We start from the raw sequence: 23,642 nt of genomic DNA, 5'->3' as shown, positions 1-23,642 counted from the left end.
GGTCATTTCTGATGGATTTATTATTTTTTGGTGGGATTGTATTGTCTTGATTCTTTGTGTTTCATGTATTGTAATGTAGCTATTTATGTATACTGAGTTGATTTGATGCTTGGGTTTTCTCATTATCTGAGGTGTTTTTAGAGTTGGAAATCCAACTAGGTACCTTCAGAGTAGGAGTTAAAGGTGCCAAGTATAGATCTTGTACTCCAATCCAATCACAGAAGTAGTCCTAGGTGTTGAGTTTGCCTGCTGCTCAAGTAGTCTAGTGGCCTGGGTGGAGCAACTTACTAGAAAAATTCTAAAATTCAACTGAGCAATGTGCACATTCAATAAAAAGCAGCACAGAGTATGTAAGTGTGGGGTTTGAAACAGATAAGCCAAAATCCCTAAGGGTGTGTGTTGCTCTACACCCTTAATCCTGTCAGTGGGGGAAGTTGAGATTTCTGTTCTGAAATGGCTTCCAGGTCAGCCTGGGTCTGAATCAGACCTTGCCCCCAATAATGACAGAAGAAAAGACAAAGGCCCTATGAATCTGAAAGCAGCAAAGGCAAAAATAGTCACCCCCAAATACAGTTTACTTGAGGATGGTAAAGCCAATCTTGAATATGGAACCTATAACTTGTCCTGACATGTAAGGGGCGATTAGCATATCCAATGCAGGCCTATATGTACCTGCTTTTTTGTCATTCAGCCTCGTTACCTTTTGGGATGGCTTCCAATCTCATCAGTGCTGGGTGCTCACTTGGATCCTTCTGTGTTGCTCTGTGGATCTGGTGTTCTGATCATCTGTGCTGGGTGCCCTGCCACTGGGATCTGAGTATGTTCTTAGGAGGTTTGTGGTTTTGACGGTTGGGGGATGGGAGAGATTGCAGGAAGCCTGGAGTTGTACTGGAATTGCTCATCTGATCCTATCCGAATCCCCTTCAGCTGGTCTCTGCTGTCTCTCCTAGAGGTTTTTTGATTTTGCGAGGAAGCTAATGAGGTTGGAGAATCCCCTTGTTTGTTCTCTGCTCCTGCAGCTCAGCGCTACAAGCGTCTCTGTGGGATTCTGCCATTTTCCTCCTTTCTAGTAGATCTTGGTCTCTCCTGTTTCTCCACTGGGGCTGACAAAAACCTTATACACGTTCACTTTTCAGAAGAAGAGTGTATTTTGCTGTGATTTTGCTTAAATCCCTCCCTTAGCTGGTTTGATGCGACGCCTATGCTGCCATTTCACCCAGAAGTCCAGAACTTACTCCTTAGTTCCAGGTTGGCCTTGAACTCACAGAGATTCTCCTACCTCTGCCTCCTATAGTGCTGGGATTAAAAGTTTATATCATCATGCCTGTCTTAAATCTCATTTACTATTTATTTATTTTCTTTTTTAAAAAAAGAGATTGTTACTAAGTTGTCCAAAGTGTTCTTGAACTCACTTTGTAGCCAAGGCTGGTATGGAATTTATCATTTTTCTGCATCAGTCCCCTGATCTGGCATTGCAGTCCTCCACTTCCAGCTGGATTTTAAGTCTTTAATCTTTTTAAATTTATTTTTATTTGAAACAGAGAGAAAGAAAGAGAGAGAAACAGAGAGAGAATGGGTGCGCCAGGGCCTCTAGTCATTGCAAACGAACTCCAGATGCATGTGTTTCCTTGTGCATCTGGACTACTGGGGATCTAGAGAATCAAACTTTGGTCCTTAGGCTTCGCAGACAAGCACCTTAACTGCTCGCTCCAACCCTATTTTTATTTTTATTTTATTTTAGTTTTTTTGAGGTAGGGTCTCACTCTAGCTCAGGCTGACCTGGAATTCACTGTGTCGTCTCAGGGTGGCCTGGAACTCATGGTGATCCTCTTACCTCTGCTTCCTGAGTGCTGGGATTAAAGGCGTGTGCCACCATGTGTGGATTCCAAAACTAATTTTTAATTTTGGATATTTAAAAAATTATTTTGGTAGGTTATTCAGTGTAGAGTCTTGCCCTAGCCCAGGTTGACCAGGAATTCACTATGTAGTCTCCGGCTGGCCTCGAACTCATGGCAGTCCTCCTACCTCTGGTTCCCATGTGCTGGGATTAAAGGTGTGCACCACCATGCTGGGCTTCACTTAATTTTTATCTGAGCAACATTCTCAAAATAAGAAAAAAAAAAAATCAATGGTCTTTTTATTGTATTGTCTTCTTTATTAAAAAAAAAAAAAAAAGCTTTTTTTTTTTTTTTTTTTTTTTGGTTTTTTGAGGTAGGGTCTCACTCTGGTCCAGGCTGACCTGGAATTAACTCTGTAGTCTCAGGGTGGCCTTGAACTCACGGCGATCCTCCTACCTCTACCTCCCGAGTGCTAGGATTAAAGGCGTGCGCCACCACACCCGGCAAAACAAGCTATTTTTAAGCAAGGTATCTTAGCATATCTTTAAACTCAGGACTCTGGAGACAGAGGTTAGGAGGATCACTTTGAATTCTAGACCAGCCTGGTACTACAGAGTGAGTTGTAGTTCAGAGTGAGTTGTAGTTCAGCCTGAGTTAGGGTGACAGTATACCTTGAAAAATAAAACATCTTAAATAATATTCCTAAACTATCCAGGGTCCCTAAGCCTTGGAGGATGTGAGAGAGATGTTTCACTTAGTGCTGAATGCTCCACTTTTTAAAAAATGTTTTTTGTTTATTTTTATTTATTTATTTGTGAGTGACAGACAAAGAGGCAGATAGATAGAGAATGGGTGTGCCAGGGCCTCCATCCACTGCAAACTTACTCCATATGCATGTGCCACCTTGTGCATCTGGCTTATGTGGGTCCTGGGGAATTGAGCCTTGAACCGGGATCCTTAGGCTTCACAGGCAAGTGCTTAATCGCTAAACCATCTCTCCAGCCCTGAACATTCCACTTTTACTTTTCAGCACTATTGTGACTTTTGAGTTACCCCATGGTCACTGACATCTGATAACAGGGGAATAAAAGTGAGAGCAGCATTAATATATGAGCATCATGGATAGAGAGATGGCTTAGTGGTTAAGGTGCTTTCCTGCAAAACCTAAGGACCCAGGTTAGATTCCCCAGTACTCACATAAAGCCAGATGCACAAAGTGGTGCATGCATCCGAAGTTCATTTTCAGTGGCTAGAGGCCCTGGTGTGCCCACTCTCTATCTCTCTCTCCCACCCCTCTGCTTGTAAATAAATTAAAAAAATATATATAAGCTGGGCTGGAGAGATGGCTTAGTGTTTAAGCGCTTGCCTGTGAAGCCCAAGGACCCCAGTTCAAGGCTTGATTCCCCAGGACCCACGTTAGCCAGATGCACAAGGGGGCACACGCGTCTGGAGTTCCTTTGCAGTGGCTGGAGGCCCTAGCATGCCCATTCTCTCTCTCTCTCTAACTGCCTCTTTCTCTCTCTGTCACTCTCAAATAAATAAATGAAAATAAACAAAAAAAATTATATATATATATGCATAAGTGCCTAGGGGGCAGTTTAATGGGCATAATGTATGAATTTAGCCAGACAACAGTAGTGATTTCTCTCCTAGGGTTTATGATCTCGCCAGCCATAGACATTTGACTATATTTTCAGCACCAGGCATATATTTCTTCCCATGGAGAGGTCCTCTAGTCTGGTCAGTGCAGTTAGTTTCCCCCATAGCAGACATGCCACTATTGTACCTGTTGGCACATTTAGCATGGCTGGCCAGGGCTGACCTGGAATTCACTATGCAGTCTCAGGGTGGCCTCAAACTCATGGCAATCCTATCTCTGCCTCCCAAGTGCTGGGATTAAAGGCTTGCACTACCATGCCCTACTTTTAAGCGTATGTATGTGTGTGTGTGTGTGTGTGTGTATATATATATATATATATATATATATATATATATATATATATATATATATATATAATTTTTTTTTTGAGACAAGTCCAAAGGACTGGCTTGCTTTATTCATTTATTTATTTTTTTAATGAGAGAAAGTATGGGTGAGAGAGGAGGAATGGGCATGTCAGGGGTTCCAGTCACTGTAATTGAACTCCAGATGCTTGTGCTTATGTGTGACCTTGCACGTGTGTCACATTGTGCATCTGGCTTATGTGGGAGAGTCGAACATGGGTCCTTAGGCTTTGTTGGCAAGTGCCTTAACTGCTAACCCTCTCCAGCCCCTGCCAATTTTTGGATATTTTTCTTCATTTGCAAGCATAGAGAGAGGGAGGGAGAGGGAATGAATGCACCACGGTCTCTTGCCTTTGCAAATGAAACTCCATAGACCTATACCACTTGTGTATCTGGGTTTATGTAGGTACTGGGGAATTAAACCCGTCTTGACAGGTTTTCCAAGAAACTCCCTGTCCCCGCCCCCCCCCCCCCCCCCCCCGTAGGGTTTCACTCTAGCCCAGGCTGACCTAGAATTCACTATGTAGTCTCAGGCAGGGTAGTCTTGAACTCATAGCAATCCTCCTACCTCTGCCTCCCAAGTGCTGGGGTTAAAGGCATGTGCCACCACGCCCGGCTAAGCTAGCACCTGTAACTGCTGAGCCATCTCTTTAGCCCCATGAAGTTTCTCTTAAAACTGCCTGAAGCAATAAACAATTTAGGGCTGTGGGTGGTGTTACCCACTTCTAATTCCAACACTTGGGAGGGAGAGGTAGGAGGATTGCTGTGAGTGCAAGGCCAGCCTGGGACTACAGAATGAGTTCCAGATCAGCCTGGGCTAGAGTGAAACCCTTTCTCAAAAAAAAAAAAAAAAAAAAAAGAAAAAGAAAAGAAAAAAGAAAAAGAAAAAGAGAGAGAGAAAGAAAAGAAAAGTAAAAATCAGGTGTAGGTAGCTCATACCTTTAATCTCAGTACTCTCAGAGGTAGAGGTAGGAGGATTGTTGTGAGTTTAAGACCATCCTGAGAGTACAAAGTGAATTCAGATCAGCCTGGGCTACAGTGAGACTGTATTTCTCAGGAAAAAAGGGGGAACACATTGGGTCTTCCAGCTGCTGCAAATGAACTCCAGATGTATGAACCACTTTGTGCTTTTGGCTTTATGTGGGTACTGGGGAGTTAAGCTAGGGGTTTACAGGGAAGCACCCTAACTGCTGAGCCATCCTTATCATGGATGATTTGAGAATCATAAGACTAAGAACATTATCTGCTACTGAGCTTATGTTTTCAAATTATGTTTCCTAAAAAGTTGGTGGTGGTGCTGGAGAGATGGCTTAGCATTTAAGGTGCTTGCTTGCCTTGATTTCCCCAAGACCCATAGAAGCCAGATGTACAAGGCGACAGATGTGTTTGGGTGTTTGGAGTTTGTTTGCAGAGGCTAAGGCCCTGGCGTGCCCATTCTCTCTCTCTTCACCTTTCTCTCCCTCTCAAGTAAATAAATCAATAAATAAAAGTTGGGGGGAAAAAGTAGGTGGTGAATGAATTATGGATACTATCATTGTTATTTTGTTATTTCAAATATAATTAATGATCTTCCTTATGGTCTCGTTATATTAAAGATGGACTACCTTTTGGATTTTGTGTATATCACTATTTTTTGAATGTGAAGACATAAAAATATCATTTAGATCTGGAAATCAGAGGTAAAACATGAAAGGAAATATTTTTACTTTGATTGTTCATTAATTTACATGTATTTGTTCATTAATGGTTTTGATGACATGTATTTTTTGTCTCTTTAGTGAACAATTGGAAGAGAAAATTCAACAAAATTTATTATGTGTGGAGTTCCTTCTTAAAGGAAGAATTGATTTGTTAAGATGGATCGGAGCAAACGGAATTCAATTGCAGGATTTCCCCCTCGTGTAGAGCGTCTGGAAGAATTTGAAGGAGGTGGTGGAGGGGATGGGAACATAACCCAGACTGGAAGAGTGTGGCCATCTTCATATCGAGCTCTTATAAGTGCCTTTTCCAGGCTGACACGTTTGGATGACTTCACCTGTGAAAAAATAGGGTCTGGTTTCTTCTCTGAAGTATTCAAGGTGAGTGATGCTTTAATTAACTTCATATTGTGTTGCTGATGGTTAGATTCACTGCAGGGTTAGCCAGGTGGCTACAGATGCAGTATAAAGTACTGAATATATTGGGGGCCATCTATTCAAACGACCACACTGATGGTTAGATTCACTGCAGGGTTAATAGTTGTGTCCCGCCCTGGCACGAGGTAGGATCTCCCTGTAGCCCAGGCTGACCTGGAATTCACTATGTAGTTAAAGGGTGGCCTAGAACTCACAGCTATCTTCCTATCTCAGCCTAATAGTTGTGGTTAAGAAGGACATAGGTGGGCTGGAGAGATGGCTTAGTGGTTAAAGTGTTTGCTTGCAAAGCTTGATGGCCCTAGTCTGATTCCCCAGTAAACATACATGTAAAGCCGGATGCACAAAGTTGCATGCATCTGGAGTCGTTTACAGTGGCAGGGGGGCATGGTATGCCTATACTTACTCTCTTTCTGCCTCTTTCTCTTTTCTGTTTTTAAAATAAATAATTTTTTTTGGTTTTTCAAATATGACTTGAAATTCAGCTCCAGAAATTACAATTTCTTGAGGTCCACTGTCTCAGTAGTCTGATAGCCAAAGGGATGGGCACAAGTGTGTCTTTAGAATATCTCAGGCTGGACTCAAACTCATAGCAATCCTACCTTTGCTGGAATTAAAGGCCTGTACCACCATGTCCTGCTGACCTTCAACTCTTTATTCTGAGGTCTCCCATCTCCCAAATGCTGGGATTGCAGGTATGCAGCACCACACCCAGCTTATTTTTTTTTTAAACAATCATTTATGAGGCACTTGTTCATTATTTATATATACATAAAAGAAACATTGCACACTTGTGTTTTCTGTTTTCTCTTTCATAACATGATTATAAAGAGAGAGTCTAAACATTTATAAATGAAAACACAACTGAGTCACACATGAAATATAAAGAGAAATAAATCGATATATTATTCTGCTATAACAGTAAAGGTAATATTAGCTCATATTTTGATTGTCAAAGCAATTTAACCCATCTCACAGGAAACAAAAGTCAGTGCTGAATCATGAAAACCTCAGTGAGTTATTTTTAGCATGTCCCTTAGTTTTTTTTCCCCCTGGTTTCTTATGTGTAATTGTGCTTGAGTCTTGAAGATATAGCTACTTGAGTGGATGTTGGCAATATGTGGGCCACAGAGAAAGTATCACTGCATTAAAAAAGAATAAGAGGGCTGGACAGATGACTTAGCAAGTTAAAGTGCTTGCCTAGAAAGCCTAAGGACCCAGGTTAAATTCCCTAGGACTCACATAAGCCAGATGAACAAGGTGGCACATGTATCTGGAGTTTGTTTGCAGTGGTTGGAGGCCCTTGTGCACTTATTCTCTCTCTGCTTCTCTCTCTCTCCCCAATTAAAAAAAAAAAAAAAGATTCCTATCCAGGTGTGGTGGCATACACCTTTAATCCCCCACCTGGGAGGTGGGTGGTAGTGACCTGGACATTCGAACATGAGTTCTTAGGCTTCCCAGGCAAGCCAATAAGTCATCTCTCCAGCCATTTTTTTTGTTTTGTTTTGTTTTGAGTGCTGGGGTTAAAGGCGTGCTCTAATTTTATTTACTTATTTATTTTGTTTTTTTGTTTTTTTTTCTTTTTTGTTTTTCAAGGTAGGGTCTCACTCTGGCCCATACTGATTTGGAACTCATTATGGAGTCTCAGGGTGGCCTTGAACTCATGGTGATCCTCCTACCTCTGCCTCCCGAGTGCTGGGATTAAAGGAGTGCCCCACCACGCCTGGCTTAATGGTTTTGGTTTTTTGAGGTAGTGTCTTACTTTTACTTAGGCTGACCTGGAATTCATTGTATAGTCTCAAAGTGGCCTTGAACTCAAGGTGATTCTCCTATTTCTGCCTCCTGAGTGCTGGAATTAAAGGCGTGCACCATCAAGCCTGGCTATTTCATTTTTTTTTTTTTTAAATAAGGTCTCACTCTATCCCAGGCTGACCTGGAATTCACTGTGTGGTCTCAGGTTGGCCTTTGAATTCATAGCTTCTTGAGTGCTTGGATTAAAGGCATGCGCCACCACACCTGGCTCATTTATTTATTTATTTATTATGGGTGTGTCAGGGTCTCTAGCCATTGCTAACGAATTCCAAGTGTGTATGCCACCTTGTGTACCTGGCTTTTGTGGGTCGTTATGCTTGGTGAGCAAGCACCTTAACCACTAAGCAGCTCTTCAGCTCCAGAAATTACAGTTTCTTGAGGTCCACTATCTCAATAGTCTGATAGCCAAAGGGATGGGCACAAGTGTGTCTTTAGAATATCTCCATTCCTACCAGGACAGTTACAATATGAGGAGCTAGAAAAGCACATGCATGCATAGTTTATTGTTCATGGGTATTAACAAAGATCTCTTTCCCTCTCTCTGTTTTGTGTGTGTGTGTGTGTGTGTGTGTGTGTGTACAGAAGTTGTTATTTTCTTTTTAGGTGGGCAGGTCAGGATCTCACTCTAGGCCAGGTTGACTTGGAACTCATTCTGTAATCTGGGCTGTGCTCAAGTTCACGGAGATCCTCCTTCCTTAGCCTCCTGAGTAATGGATTAGCTACCATTATGGCTTGGAAATGCCAACTTTTAAAAGACATTAAACCTGTCAACTAAAAGAGAACAGTATTTGCCATCTGTTTGATACTGAAAAATTGATCTATTCATGCCCCTAGTTATACATGTATTATTTAGTACAAATGCTGTTTTTCATGCAAGGCCTAAATCCATAGCAGTATCAACAGTTATGGTTAAAGGAAAATAAGGGGAACATATGAGCAAGCAAATATTATTTTTGTTATAGGATGTTTACTTATGTGCTTGGGGAAGTGAAGCTGGAGGTTTTATATTCCTATTTAGTAGGTTTGATAATTTAGATGCTGGATTTTTAGAAGCGCTAGTGTTAGAATAGGGATGTAGCTCAGTTAGTAAGCAGAGTGTCTATACAAGACCTTGGATTTGATTACCAGCACATGCAGATTGGACGTTTTGGCACATTTCTGTAATCTCAGGATTTGGGAGGAAGGAGGATTAGAAATTGAAGGTCATTTTTTGGTTACATATTGAATTTAAGGCCAGACTTGGCTACAAACATTCTGGGCTGGTGAAATAAATCAGTGGAGAGAGCATGAGTACTTGAGTTCAGATCCCCAGCACCCATGTAGTGCTAGACACTCTAGTGCTGAGCCTGTGATCCCAGCAGGTCTTAGATAAGAAGGGAGGCAGAGACAGGAGAAGCTCGTGGGCTACCTATCTTGGCCTTGGAAGTAGTGAGAGACCCTGCCTCAAATAAGGTAGAAAGTGAGAACTGACACCTCACGTAGTCCTTTGACCTCTTTGCATGTCATGGCCCACATGTTTATATTCACACATATGAACATGCACACATATGTATATATCATACACATATACCAGCCCCTTATGCCCCCCCCCCGCCAAAAAAGTACTGCTGCATTGTCCCCTTTGTACCCAAACCTCATTGCCCAGGCTGGCCTGGAATTCTTGCCCTAAAGTGATCCTCTTGTTTCAGCCTCCCATGTAGCTGGAAGTAAGGTGTGTTCCACCACATCTTGCATCAATAATATATATTGTTTACTGTAACTTAAGTAATTTGCAAGAGACTAAATCTTTGTGTTTTTTTTATTTTTAAAATATTATTTATTTTGGGTTTTCCAAGATAGTGTTTTGCTGTAGCCCAGGCTGACCTGGAGTTCCCTATGTGATCTCAGGGTGGCCTCGAACTCATGGCAATCCTCCTACCTCTGCCTCCCAAATTCTGGGATAACAAATCTTTCTTTTAAATGTGATCATTGTTGCAAACTGAATATTCAAATATGGAAGGATTTTTCTTAATTTGTGATTAATTGCAAGCTTGTATTTTGCTTCTTTATGTGTTTTCCTAAGTGCTGTAATCAACAATGTATGTACTAGTATTCTGTCGAGATGAAGTGCTTTCATGTTTTATTTATTTATTTTTACTTTTTTGGTTTTTTTTTTTTTTTGAGCTAGGGTCTCACTCTAGCCCAGGCTTACCTGGAATTTACTATGGAGTCTCAGAGCAGCCTCAAACTCATGGAGATTCTCCTACCTCTGCCTCCCGAGTGCTGGGATTAAAGGCTTGCGCCACCATGCCTGGCTATGTTTTATTTTTAATTAAAAAAGTTAATTTATTGACAACTTCTATAATTATAGACAATAACCCATGGTAATTCCTTCCCTCCTCCCACTGTCCCCTTTGCAACTCCACTCTCCATCATACATTCTCCCCTCTCAATCAGTCTATCATTTATTTATTTTATTATTATTATTTTTGGTTTTTTAAGGCAGGGTCTCACTCTAGCTCAGGCTGACCTAGAATTTACTATGTAGTCTCTGGCTGACCTTGAACTCACTGCCATCCTCCTACTTCTGCCTCCCAAGTGCTGGGATTAAAAGTGTGTGCCGCCATGCCTGGCCTCTCTCTTTTATTTTAATATCATCTTTTCCTATTATGATGGTCTTGTGTAGGTAGTGTATGATATGGTGAGATCATGGATATCCAGGCCATTTTCTGTCTGGAGGAGTGCCTTGGAAAGTATGATAGAGATATTTCAGTGCTGAGCACTCCTTTGTCACTTCTTCTCAGCACTATGGTGCCTTCTGAGTCATCCCAAGCTCATTACCATCTGAAAAGAGAAGCTTCTCTAACCAAAAGTGAGAGTTGCATTAATATATGGATATGAACATTAAAAGAAGTGCTTCCTGGGCAGTTTGGTGAGCATAGTATATACATTTAGCCAGACACCGGCAGACTTTACACTTCTAGAACTCATGACTGCCCCTGTCATAGGTTTTTAGTATCAAGCATGTATTCCCTCCCATGGAGTGAACCTCCAGTCCAATGAGAGAGCAGTTGGTTTCCCCTATATCAGACATGCCACTATTGCACCTGTTGGCTCATTTGGCCTGGCTGGCCAAATTTATGGCTTGCAGTGTCCACTGTTGAGTATCTCTACTGGTGATTCTCTCTCTCCCCCACCGAGCTGCATGCAGTGTAACTTTTTCCAGCTTTCTGTCAGCTGGTCTACATGGAGGAGGTTTTCAGCTCAGCTCCCGCAGGATTTCTCAGTGACCTTGCAGCCCAACTATATGGAGTCTTCAGCAGTAGGGTTTTACCATCTATTCCTGGTGGGAAACTAAAAGCCTCAGCAATAACCTGTAATGTTTTGGGGGCATCAGGGACCTCCCTGGTCAACAACTCACTGAAAGGTATACTATCTGTGGTTTCTGGGTATTCCATTGTCAAAAAAATTTGGTTTTGGCCAGGCGTGGTGGTACATGCCTTTAATCCCACCACTTGGAAGGCAGAGGTAGGAGGATCACCATGAGTTTGAGCCCTCCCTGAGCTACATAGTGAATTGAAGCTAGAATGGAACCCTACCTCAAAAAAAAAATAGTTTTCCATATGACTTATTCATAAGATTTTATTTGGTCTCGCTCTAGCTCAGGCTGACCTGGAATTCATTCTGTAGTCTCAGGGTAGCCTCAAACTCACGGCGATCCTCCTACCTATGCTTCCCGAGTGCTGGGATTAAGGGCTACCATGCCTGGCATTAAAAAATATTTTTTTTTTTAATTTATTTATTTATTTATTTGAGAGCGACAGACACAGAGAGAAAGACAGATAGAGGGAGAGAGAGAGAATGGGCGCGCCAGGGCTTCCAGCCTCTGCAAACGAACTCCAGACGCGTGCGCCCCCTTGTGCATCTGGCTAACGTGGGACCTGGGGAACCGAGCCTCGAACCGGGGTCCTTAGGCTTCACAGGCAAGCGCTTAACCGCTAAGCCATCTCTCCAGCCCAAAAAATATTTTTATTAATAGAGAAAGAGGGGGAGAGAGAGAGAGAGCATGAATGGGCTTCCAGACAGTGCAAACGAACTCCAGATGTGTGCGCCCCTTGTGCATCTGGCTAACTTGGGTCCTGGGGAGTCGAACCTGGGTCCTTTGGCTTGGCAGGCAAACACCTTAACCACTAAGCTATCCCTCCAGACCCCTCTTAGAGTTTTATTAACCCTCCCCCATCTTTCCTTTATTCAGTCTCTTCCCCTGACCTCACTTAGGTCATTCCTCCCCCCCCATTAAGCTTGTTTTCTATTTCCATATATACAATAGCATCTCCCTTAGTTCCCTACCTCTCCCCCTTCCCTTATATCCCCTTTCTAGCTTACTGGTCTCTGCTACTGAGTTATATTCCAACTCACATACAAGTCCAAACATTTGTAGCTAGGATTTACATGAGAGAGAACATGCAGCACTTGGCTTTCTGGGCCAGGGTTGCCTTACTAAGTGTTTTTTGGTCTTTCAAGGTAGGGTTTCACTCTAACCCAGGCTGACCTGGAATTCACTGTGTGGTCTCAGGGTGGCCTTGAACTCACGATGATACTCCTCTCTCTCTCTAGCCCCAGTAAGATAATAAAGAGGAAAGAACAAAAAGAATTTACCTGCCCCCCCCCCCCATTCCCCTCTTTTCTCATCAGCCATGCTCAGACTAGGCCTGTTAAGGATTGTTGACTACATCTGAGCTGAGAAGAGAGAATGCCACCCTCACCCCTTCCCACTTCAGTCACATCATGTAAGGCCCCTCCCTTCCTCCGGTAGTCCTTAAAACTCCCTCTCTCTCCCTCCTTAACCAGTAGTCTAGATTCTTTATCTTTCTTCCTTCAGATCCTGCCTCTATCTCCTGTCTAAATAAAAGTCTGAGGCCCTGCTGGGCTTGGTGGCTCATGGCTTTTAATCTCAGATGAGACAGGAAGGTCAGCCTGGCCTGCAAAATGAGTTTTAAGTCCGCCTGGGCTGAGTAAGACCCTGCTTCAAACAAAAACAAAGCAAATAGGGCTGGAGAGATGGCTTAATGGCTAAGATGTTTTCCTGCTCCCCAGAACCCATGTGAGCCAGATGCACATGGCGGCACATGTGTCTGAAGTTGATTTGCAGTGCACACCTTTAATCCCAGCACTTGGGAGGCAGAGGTAGGAGGATTGCTGTGAATTTAAGGCCAGCCTGGAACTACAGTGTGAGTTCCAGGTCAACTTGGGCTGGAAAGATGACTAAGTGGTTAAGGTACTTGCCTGGATAGCCTAAGGACCCAGGTTTAATTCCTCAGTATATACATAAGCCAGATACATAAGGTAGTACATGTGTCTGGAGTTTGTTTGCAGTGGTTGGAGGTCCTGGTGTGCCCATTCTCTTTCTCTCTCCCTCCTCCTCCTCTTTCTCTCTCTATGCTTGCAATAAATAAATAAAATACTAAAAAAAAAAAAAAAAAAAAAAGAAAGAAAATACCAAAAAAAAAAAAAAAAAGAAATAATTGGGTGGGAAGGATGGCTTAGCAGTTTGCCTGCAAAGTCAAAGGACTCAAGTTCGATTCCCCAGGACCCATGTTAGCCAGATGCACAAGGGGGCACATGTGGCTGGAGTTTGTTTGCAGTGGCTGTAGGCCTTAGCATGCCCATTCTCTCTCTCTCTCCCTCTTTTTCTGTCAAATAATTAAATCTTTCTCTGTCAGATAAATAAATAAAAATAAAATATTTAAAGAAAAAGAAATAATCTTTGTTGGGCTGGAGAGATGACTTAGTGGCTAAGTTACTTTGAAGGACTCATGTTCAACGCTCTAGGTCCCATGTAAACCAGATGCACAGTGACACAAGTGCACAGTGTTGCACATGCGGATAAGTTGCTCATGCATCTGGAGTTCGATTGCAGTGGCTGGAGGCCCTGGTGCACCAATCCCTGCTCTCTCTCTTTGATTAAAAATAAAAGGGCCAAGGCCAGGTGTGGTGGCACACACCTTTAATCCCAGCAGAGGTAGGAGGATCACCGTGAGTTCGAGGTCACCCTGAGACTACATAGTGAATTTCAGGTCAGCCTGTGCTAGAGTGAGACCCTGCCTTGAAAAAACAAAAACAAAACAAAAATAAAAGAGTCAAAGCCAGGTGCATGCCTTTAATCTCAGCACTTGGGAAGCAGAGGTAGGAAGATTGCCAAGAGTTTGAGGCTACCCTGAGGCTACATAGTAAATTCCATCCAGGTCAGCCTGAGCTAGAATGATAGAATGAGACCCTAACTTGGAAAACCAAAAAACAAAACAAAAACAAACAAACAAAAAACTTTGTTGCAAGTTCTTCTTTTTTTTTTTCTTTTGGTTTTTTCAAGGTAGGGTCTCACTCTAGCTCAGGCTGATCTGGAAATAACTCTGTAGCCTCAGGGTGGCCTCAAACTCATGGCAATCCTCCTACCTCTGCCTCCGGAGTGCTGGGATTAAAGGCGTGTGCTGCCATGCCTGGGTCAAGTTCTTATTTTTTAAAATTTATTTATGAACACACACAAAGCACAGGTGTGCCAGGGCCTCTTGCCACTTAAAATGAACTTGAGATGCATGTGCTACTTTGTATATCTGGCTTTATATAGGTACTGGGGAATTTAGCCTAGGCTGGCAGGCTTTGCAAGTAAGCACATTTAACAGCTGAGCCATCTCCCCTAGCCCTATTGCAAATTATTACTTCTCAAAGCTGCTTGTTGCTAAATTTCCTATGGTTTCTCCTAGTGTATTTATTGTGTTTTGCAACTCCTTTTTGGGTATGTAGGTTTCTGAGAGAGAACTCTCCTGTGGAAAACAGTGTACTAGGGTATGTAAATTGAGGTGTTTGAAATAAGACCTCTGTATTTGTAGCCACAGATATTTAAAGGTTTTCATGTCATGGTGTGTAGTTCTAGCTTTTTGTGATCTTCACTGCATTGAACATTAGCTTCATTTTTGATGTGGAATGCAGCAGCCAAGGATGGTGGCACTTGGGAGGCTGAGATAGGCTGGCCCTCTGAGTTTGAAGCCAGCTTGGACTAGAATGAGAGCATGCTTCAAAATAAAGCCAAATGTAAACTAACAAGGAAGTGTAGGTGATATGAAGGGGTAGTTTATCTGGCAGCTAAGTTTATTGTGTGTATTTTGTTTCCATCTTACTAAATATTTAGCTAGAAGAACAAAACTCTGAGCACACCAAGTTCTATGTAAATTCCGATGCTGTCAATGCATTGAAAAAAAATACATACATAAAATTTGTTTTTGTGGTACCGGAGCCCCAGGGCCCTGCTAATGTTAAGCAAGTGCTCTACCACTGAACCACACCCCAGCTTCTAGAGTAAAGTGTTTTGAAGTGAGAACAGTTAAAAAGTCGGTTACTTTCCCGTGTGGTCTCATAGCACTGTGCTTCTGTTTCAGTGTGTAGTACACATTGTCATATTTGCTCTGCTATTCTTTTGTTTACTCAGTATCTATATTTAGTCAATGCTCATTAGGTATACTATATTGAAGTAACATGCTAGGGAAATAAATAAGATAAAATCTTACCCTGAGCTGGGTGTGGTGGCACATGCCTTTAATACCAGCACTCAGGAGGCAGAGGTAGGAGGATCTCTGTGAGTTCTAGGCCAGGCTGAGACTACATAGTGAGTTCCAGGTCAGCCTGGGCTAGAGTGAGACCCTACCTCAAAAAAAAAAACAAAAAAACACAAAAAATCTTACTCTGAAAAAGTACCTTGCTAGGGTAAAGTAGGAAATATATTTAAAATGCAGTATGTGCTAGAACAGCATTTAGCAAGGACTTGAAATCTCTCAGTATGTGGTTGTGAAGTATGTGAATATATGCATAGTGTGCTAGGGACTGCAGCTCTGATCACCAGTACAGATCTTGTTATAGAGGTTGGAGGAGGCTTCCCAGAGATCACCCTTCTTTCTTGAGCTTAAGATGAGAGCGCTTGTCTGGCAGAACATGCAGGGAAAGGAGCATACCAAGTAGGTGTTAGGACGTGTGCAGAAGCATAGAACAGTAAGAGCATGGAAGATTCTAGGTATTTGGGAAACTGGATTTGGGTCAAGTCTGATGAGTGGTGTCCAACCTTTTGGCTCATGGGAGAATTAGACAAGAGGCTACTCAGGGTATGTTGGCTAGCTATACTGGCAGAATCAGTGGCTCCATGTTCAGTGAGAGACCCTTTTTCAACTAAGATTGAGAGTGATTGAGGAAGATACCTGACATCAACCTTTGTCTCCACATGTATGCTCACACATGTGCACATATACCCACACACATAGAAAAACACAACAAGAAATGTGGGCATGATGGCACACTTTTTTTTTTTTTTTTTTTTTTTTTTTTACGTAGGGTCTTGCTCTAGTCCAGGCTGACCTAGGATTAACTATGTAGTCTCAGAGTGACCTTGAACTGGCAATCCTCCTACCTCTGCCTCCTGAGTGCTGGGATTAAAGGTGAGCGCCACTATGCCCAGCAATGGTACACATTTGTTTTTTTTTTTTTTTAATTTTATTTATTTATTTGAGAGCGACAGACACAGAGAGAAAGACAGGTAGAGGGAGAGAGAGAGAATGGGTGCGCCAGGGCTTCCAGCCTCTGCAAACGAACTCCAGACGCGTGTGCCCCCTTGTGCATCTGGCTAACGTGGGACCTGGGAAACCGAGCCTCGAACCGGGGTCCTTAGGCTTCACAGGCAAGCGCTTAACCGCTACGCCATCTCTCCAGCCCAATGGTACACATTTGTAATGCTAGCACTGAGGAAAGGCAGAAGGATTGTCATAATATCAAGGCCATCTGGGCTGCAAAATGGGTGCCAGGCCATCCAGGGCTGTGTAACAAGACCCTATCTCAAAAACAAACAAACAGGACTAGAGAGATGGCCTAGCGATTAAGGTGCTTGCCTGTAAAGCCAAAAGACTCAGGTTCAAGTTCCCAGTATCCATGTAAGCCAGATGCACATGGTAGTGCATGCATCTAGAGTTTATTTACAGTGGCTAGAGTCCCTGGCATGCCCATTCTCTTTCTCTCTCTTAAATAAATAAGTAAAAATAAAATATTAAAACAAAACAAATGGGCTGGAGAGATGGCTCAGCAGCAGTTCAAGGGTGGTTACAATCCTGGTGACCCAGGTTGAAAACCCTAGAATCCACGTAAAGCATTTGGAGTTTATGTGCAGTGGTGGGAGACCCTGACACACCCATTCCCTACTCCTCTGCTTACAAATAAATAAAATATGTAAAAGCAAACAACAACCACCACAAAAACAGAAAAATTAAGCAAATCTCAGAATGATAGTCCTAAGATGATGGATGAGGAAAAAATGATGACTTTCAATTGGAGAATGCTACTAAAACACGGATGCTCTCTGGAAGTGAAATTGGAAAAATACTATGAGTTCTTTGTACATAAATTTTTTTTTTAGCCTTTAATCCCAGCACTCTTGGGAAGCAGAGGTAGGAGGAACAATGTGAGTGCCAGGTCATCCTGTGCTACAGTGAGACCCTATCTTGAATACACAAACACACACACACACACACACACACAAAAAATTGCACTTATCCATGCAAGATCTGAAAGAAAAGCCACTTCTCTTTCATCAATCATGACACTGATGCTTTGAGCAGAGAATGTGTTCCATATCTCTTGCAGTGATCTAGAAGGGGAAGAGGCTGCCAGGGTTCTGCCTCAGCTCTCCTGACTTGGATTCTGTGACTCTAAGTGTTTTATTGCTAACTTTCCTCTTCTCATTGGCACTATGAAATGCCAGAATGACAACCCTTTAAAATTTTAAAAAATATTTTATTTTTATTTATTTATTTGACAGAGGGAGAGAGAGTGAGAAAATGGGTGCACCAGGGCCTACAGCCACTGCAAACGAACTCGACACGTGTACCCTGTTCTGCATCTGGCTAACGTGGGTCCTGGGGAATCGAACCTGGGTCCTTTGGCTTTGCAGGCAAATGCCTTAATCGCTAAGCCATCCCTCCAGCCCTATTTTTTTTTGAGGTAGGGTCTCACTCTAGAACCAGGATGACCTAGAACTCACTCTATAGCCCCAGGATGGCTTTAAACTCACAGTGATCCTCCTACATTAGCCTCCTTAGTGGGGGGAGGGGCAGGCTAGAATGACAATACTTTTGCCAGGTAGGAATTACAATACTTTTGCATAGTAAGTCTGTTTTTTCAAGTTCTGAAATGAATTTTTAAAAAATATTTATTTATTAGAGAGAGAGAGACAGAGACAGAGACACACATACAAAGAGAGAGAATGGGTGTGCCAGGGCCTCCAGCACTTCAAACAAATTCCAGATGCATGTGCCACCTTGTGCATCTGATGTATGTGGGTCCTGGGGAATCGAACCAAGGTCCTTTGACTTTGCAGGCAAGTGCCTTAACTGCTAAGCCATTTCTGCAGCCCCTGAAATGAATTTTTATTATTTATTTATTTATTTATTTTTGAGGTAGGGTCTTGCTCTAGCCCAGGCTTACATGGAATTTACTATGCAGTCTCAGGCTGTCCTTGAACTCACAGTAACCCTCCTACCCCTGCCTTCCAAGTGCTGGGATTAAAGGCATGTGCTACCATGCTTGACTTTGAAATTAATTTTTTTCAAGCAGATAATTTGGAGGTCTTTGGGACTTTATGATTTTTTTTAAATTAAAAATTTTTATTAACATTTTCCTTTTTTTTTTTTTTTTTTTGAGGTAGGGTCTTGATCTAGCCCAGGCTGACCTGGAATTCACTATGTAGTCTTGAGGTGGCCTCAAACTCATGGTAATCCTTTTACCTCTGCCTTCCCAAATGCTGGGATTAAAGGTGTGCACCACCATGCCCAGCTTAACCTTATGATTTTTTTTTTTTAAAGAAATCAGCTTTTTTTTTAAAATTTTTTTTGTTCATTTTTTATTTATTTATTTGAGAGCGGCAGACATAGAGAGAAAGACAGATAGAGGGAGAGAGAGAGAATGGGCATGCCAGGGCTTCCAGCCACTGCAAACGAACTCCAGACGCGTGCACCCCCTTGTGCATCTGGCTAACGTGGGACCTGGGGAACCGAGCCTCGAACCGGGGTTCTTAGGCTTCACAGGCAAGCGCTTAACCGCTAAGCCATCTCTCCAGCCCAACCTTATGATTTTTGTGCTTCCTTATTCGTAACTCCTCAGCAGGAAACTCAGAAATCTTTGGCTACAAATATGGTATTACTTTGTTTTTTTGAAGTAAGGTCTTGCACTAACCCTGGCTGACCTGGAATTCACTGTGTAGTTTCAGGGTGGCTTTAAACTCCTGGCAGCCCTTCTACCTCTGCCTACCAAGTGCTGGGATTAAAGGTGTGCACCACCCCTGGTTTATGGTATTACTTTAAAAAATAGTTTTATTTATTTATTTATTGGACAGAGAAAGAGGGAGGGAGGGAGGGAGGGGAGGAATGAGTGGGTGTGCCAGGGCCTCCAGCCCAGTATTACTTTTTTTTTTTTAATTATTTATTTATTTATTTATTTGAGAGCGACAGACACAGAGAGAAAGACAGATAGAGGGAGAGAGAGAGAATGGGCGTGCCAGGGCTTCCAGCCTCTGCAAACGAACTCCAGACGCGTGTGCCCCCTTGTGCATCTGGCTAACGTGGGACCTGGGGAACCGAGCCTCGAACCGGGGTCCTTAGGCTTCACAGGCAAGCGCTTAACTGCTAAGCCATCTCTCCAGCCCCAGTATTACTTTTTAAAAAAAGTTTTTTTTTTTTTTGTTGTTGTTAGTTTTATTTATTTGAGAGTGACAGCAGAGAGAGAAAGAGGCAGAGACAGAGAGAGAGAAAGAGAGAGAGAGAGAGAAAATGGGCATGCCAGGGCCTCCAGCCACTGCAAACAAACTCCAGACGCGTGCGCCCCCTTGTGCATCTGGCTAACATGGGTCCTGGGGAATCGAGCCTCGAACTGGGGTCCTTAGGCAAGCGCTTAACCACTAAGCCATTTCTCCAGCCCCCACTATTACTTTTTTTTAAATTTTTTTTATTTTTTGTTCATTTTTTATTTATTTATTTGAGAGTGACAGACACAGGGAGAAAGACAGATAGAGGGAGAGAGAGAGGATGGGCGCGCCAGGGCTTCCAGCCACTGCAAACAAACTCCAGACGCGTGCGCCCCCTTGTGCATCTGGCTAACGTGGGACCTGGGGAACCGAGCCTTGAACCGGGGTCCTTAGGCTTCATAGGCAAGCGCTTAACAGCTAAGCCATCTCTCCAGCCCTTACTTTTTAAGTAAAGTTTGTAAAGCTTACTTTGAAATGAGAAAATATCTACATGAGTCAAATAGATTGAAATCTATAGAAGGTGAATAATGCTAGAAATAGATTATGTAGACCCATGAATTGTATTCAACTTGAGTGTGTTTAAATAAAGTGGTTTATGGGCTGAGGATGTAGCTCAGTTGGTAGAGTGTTTGCCTAGCATGTAGGAAGTTCTGGATTTGATTCCCAGCACCACATAAACTAGACATGATGGCCAGTGCCTGTAGTCCCAGCACTTGTGATACATAGCCAGGAGGATCAAAAGTTATCCTCTGCTACATAGTGAAGTTGGCCTGTGCTACATGAGACTCTGCCTTCAAAAAATGAAATAAATAGCTGGGCATGGTAGCACACGCCTTTAATCCCAGCACTCGGGAGGCAGAGGTAGGAAGATCACCGTGAGGTCAAGGCCACCCTGAGACTCCATAGTGAAATCCAGGTCAGCCTGGGTTAGAGTGAGACCCCTAACTCGAAAAACCAAAAAAAATTTTAAAAAATGAAATAAATGAGCCAGGCGTGGTGGCATATGCCGTTCATCCCAGTACTTGAGAGGCAGAGGTAGGAGGATAACTGTAAGTCTGAAGTCAGCCTGAAACTACATAGTGAATTCTGGGTCTGCCAGGGCTAGAGTGAGAGCCTACCTTGAAAAATAAAAATAATAAAAAAAAATAAAGTGCTTTGGTTTGGGTCACTACAGTATAAGCTGTTAAAGATTCATTGACCTCTATGTTTAATGTATGTTATTTTCCTCCCCCTCTACCCTGTACTTGGGATGGAACCTAAGCTTTTGTGCATGACAGGCAAATATTTTACTACTGATCTATACTTCAACTCCTTTCTGTTTCTTAGAGACATACTTTTATGGTGCTTAGTAGAAGCTACAAGCATTTGTATTTAGTACCTTATAAAGACAGTTCATTGTTCCATAAGGCTGTTCCATAAGGCTTATGTGTATATCATTTTTACATACTTAAATTCCACAGAAGGTACTTTTTACTCCAAGTATCCTGACTCACCAATGTTGGTCATAAGGAACTAGCCAAAATATTTCCCTCATTAGCCAGGTGTGGTGGCTCACACCTGCAATCTTAGATTTTAGAAAGCTGAGTCATGAGGATTTATATGGATTTAAGGCCTGCTTAGGGGACTTCATAGTATGTTTCAGACCAGCCAGAAATACATAGCAAGACCCTATCTCAAACAAACAAACAAACAACAACAAAAAAAAAAAAAAAAACAGAAGAAAATTTCACTCATTTAGGATATTAGAAAAAGAAAGGCCATGTCTAGGGGTACACACTTATAATTTCAGTACTCTAGATGCAGAGGGAGAAGGACCTCCAATTTGAGGTCAGCTTAGGCTACATAATGAGATAAGCTACATAATGAGATCCTGTAACAAACAACTTGGAGAGGCTGAAGCAGAGGGACAAGAAGGAGTTCAAAGTCATCCTCAGCAGCACAGCAAGTTCAAGACCAGCCTGGGATATATGAGACTCTGTCTCAACCTCATCCTTAGAAAAACTGGGCTGGAGAGATGGCTTAGCAGTTAAACCGCTTGCCTGTGAAGCGTTAAGGACCCATGTTTGATTCTCCAGGTCCCATGTAAGTCAGACACACAAGGTGATGTAAGTATGCAAGGTCACACATGCACACAAGGTGGTGCATGTGTCTGGAGTTTGCTTACAGTAGCTGGAGGCCCTGGCATGCCAATTCTGACTCATCGAAAAGTTGAGAAAAAAAAACCCAAAGATATAATTTCTTAAATACTATTAACATTGTTTTCCTCTGGCTAGCTCAAAGCGGAATAGTTTAGTCTTGAATGAAATAAAGCCATGTTTACTAATGAAAGTGGGACTAATATTACTGGATATTTATTTGTGGGTTTTTTTTTTTGTTTGTTTGTTTGTTTTTTTGAGATAAGGTCTTTCTCTAGCCCAGGCTGACCTGAAGTTTACTATGTAGTCTTAGGGTGGCCTTGAACTCACAGGAATCCTCCTACCTCTGCCTCCCAAGTGCTGGGATTAAAGGCGTGTGCCACCATGCCCTGCTATTTGGTTTTTTTGAGGCAAGGTCTCACTGTAGCCCAGGCTGACTCTGGAACTCACTGTGTAGGCCAAGGCTGGCCTCGAGTGCACAGCCTCCTTAAGTGCTGGGACTAAAGAAATGCACCAACCAATACACCTAGCTTTAGCTTGCTTTTAAAATATTTTATTTTTATTTAGTTAGTTAGTTGACAGAGAAAGAGGGAGACACAGAGAGAGAATGGGCATGCCAGGTCCTCCAGCCACTGTAAACAAACTCCAGACATATGTGCCCCTTTATGCATCTGGTTAACGTGGGTCCTGGGAAATCCAACCAGGGTCCTTTGGCTTTGCAGACAAATGCCTTAACTGCTAAGCCATCCCTCCAGCCCTGCAATGTTTATTTTATTTAAACTGGGACTGACGCACTGTGGTATGTTCTACGTGAGGAGACTTTGATCTCATATAAGCTGCTGCCCTTGACCCTGTATTCAATTTTCTAGGTCCGGCACCGAGCTTCTGGTCAGGTGATGGCTCTTAAGATGAACACGTTGAGCAGTAACCGGGCAAACATGCTGAAAGAAGTGCAGCTCATGAATAGACTCTCCCATCCCAACATCCTTAGGTAATGGGTTCTCCTACCATTAGAGATCACTGAGAAATGGGAATCATTATTAGTGGCTTGCTAGAATAACCATGACAGCTAAAAAGAGAGATTCTGGATTTATGTTGCAGAATCTGTCTTAGCCATGTGCCAGGTATTTTTCACCTCATTGAGGTTTAACTTCCTGCTAATTACCAGTATTTAATAAGGCAGCTTCTTATCTCATGTTGCTTTATTCTCATTAGAACATTAATAGTAGCTTATTAGAATAGTTGTCTCCTGTGATTAATTTGTCAAAGATGAAAGACTGGTCCTTATGTGGTTAATTTTCCTAATTATTTGTGAGGTATTATAATGAAATCAGTGAACAAAAATAAATGTACAATTATGTCCTAAAGCTGTCCACCCTAATCATGAGTAGTCACTTGAGGGGAGGTAGTTTCTTGTTGAGAATTATTTTTATATATGGTAAGGATATGTAATTACAACTTTGTAACTAATATCTGAATATTTCTCACTTGAATTATCTTAATATTTCAGTAAATATATTTCCAAATGAAACCAAGCAAGGCCATTTAGGTTTTTTTATTTTTTTTTTTTTTATTTTTGTTTATTTTCATTTATTTGAAAGTGACAGAGAGACAAAGAGGCAGATAGAAAGAGAGAGAATGGGCGCGCCAGGGCTTCCAGCCACTGCAAACGAACTCCAGACACGTGCGCCCCCTTGCACATCTGGCTAACGTGGGTCCTGGGGAATAGAGCCTCGAACCGGGGTCCTTAGGCTTCACAGGCAAGCGCTTAACCGCTAAGCCACCTCTCCAGCCCAGGTTTTTTTTTTTTTTTTTTTTTTGTTTATTAGAGAGAGAGAGAATGGCAGATAGAGGGAGACTGGGTGTACCAGGCCTCCAGCCACTGCAAACAAACTCAAGACCCATATGCCAC

The 23,642-nt window shown here is 42.4% G+C and overlaps 1 protein-coding gene across 1 annotated transcript in view; it reads left to right on the top strand.

Moving 5' to 3' along the window:
* Positions 1-23,642, top strand: part of Tesk2 (testis associated actin remodelling kinase 2) — a 98,304-nt gene that overhangs the window by 31,522 nt on the left and 43,140 nt on the right. The window contains exons 2-3 of the mRNA XM_045149431.1: positions 5,621-5,920; positions 22,600-22,721. Coding sequence (XP_045005366.1) covers positions 5,699-5,920; positions 22,600-22,721 — 344 coding nt within the window. The 5' untranslated portion in view covers positions 5,621-5,698. The remainder of the gene's footprint in view (positions 1-5,620; positions 5,921-22,599; positions 22,722-23,642) is intronic.

The sequence above is a fragment of the Jaculus jaculus genome, chromosome 5 (assembly GCF_020740685.1).
Source record: "Jaculus jaculus isolate mJacJac1 chromosome 5, mJacJac1.mat.Y.cur, whole genome shotgun sequence".
Taxonomy (NCBI): domain Eukaryota; kingdom Metazoa; phylum Chordata; class Mammalia; order Rodentia; family Dipodidae; genus Jaculus; species Jaculus jaculus.
The sequence above is the reverse complement of the archived record's forward strand: the minus strand, read 5'-3'. Positions and strand labels throughout refer to the sequence as shown.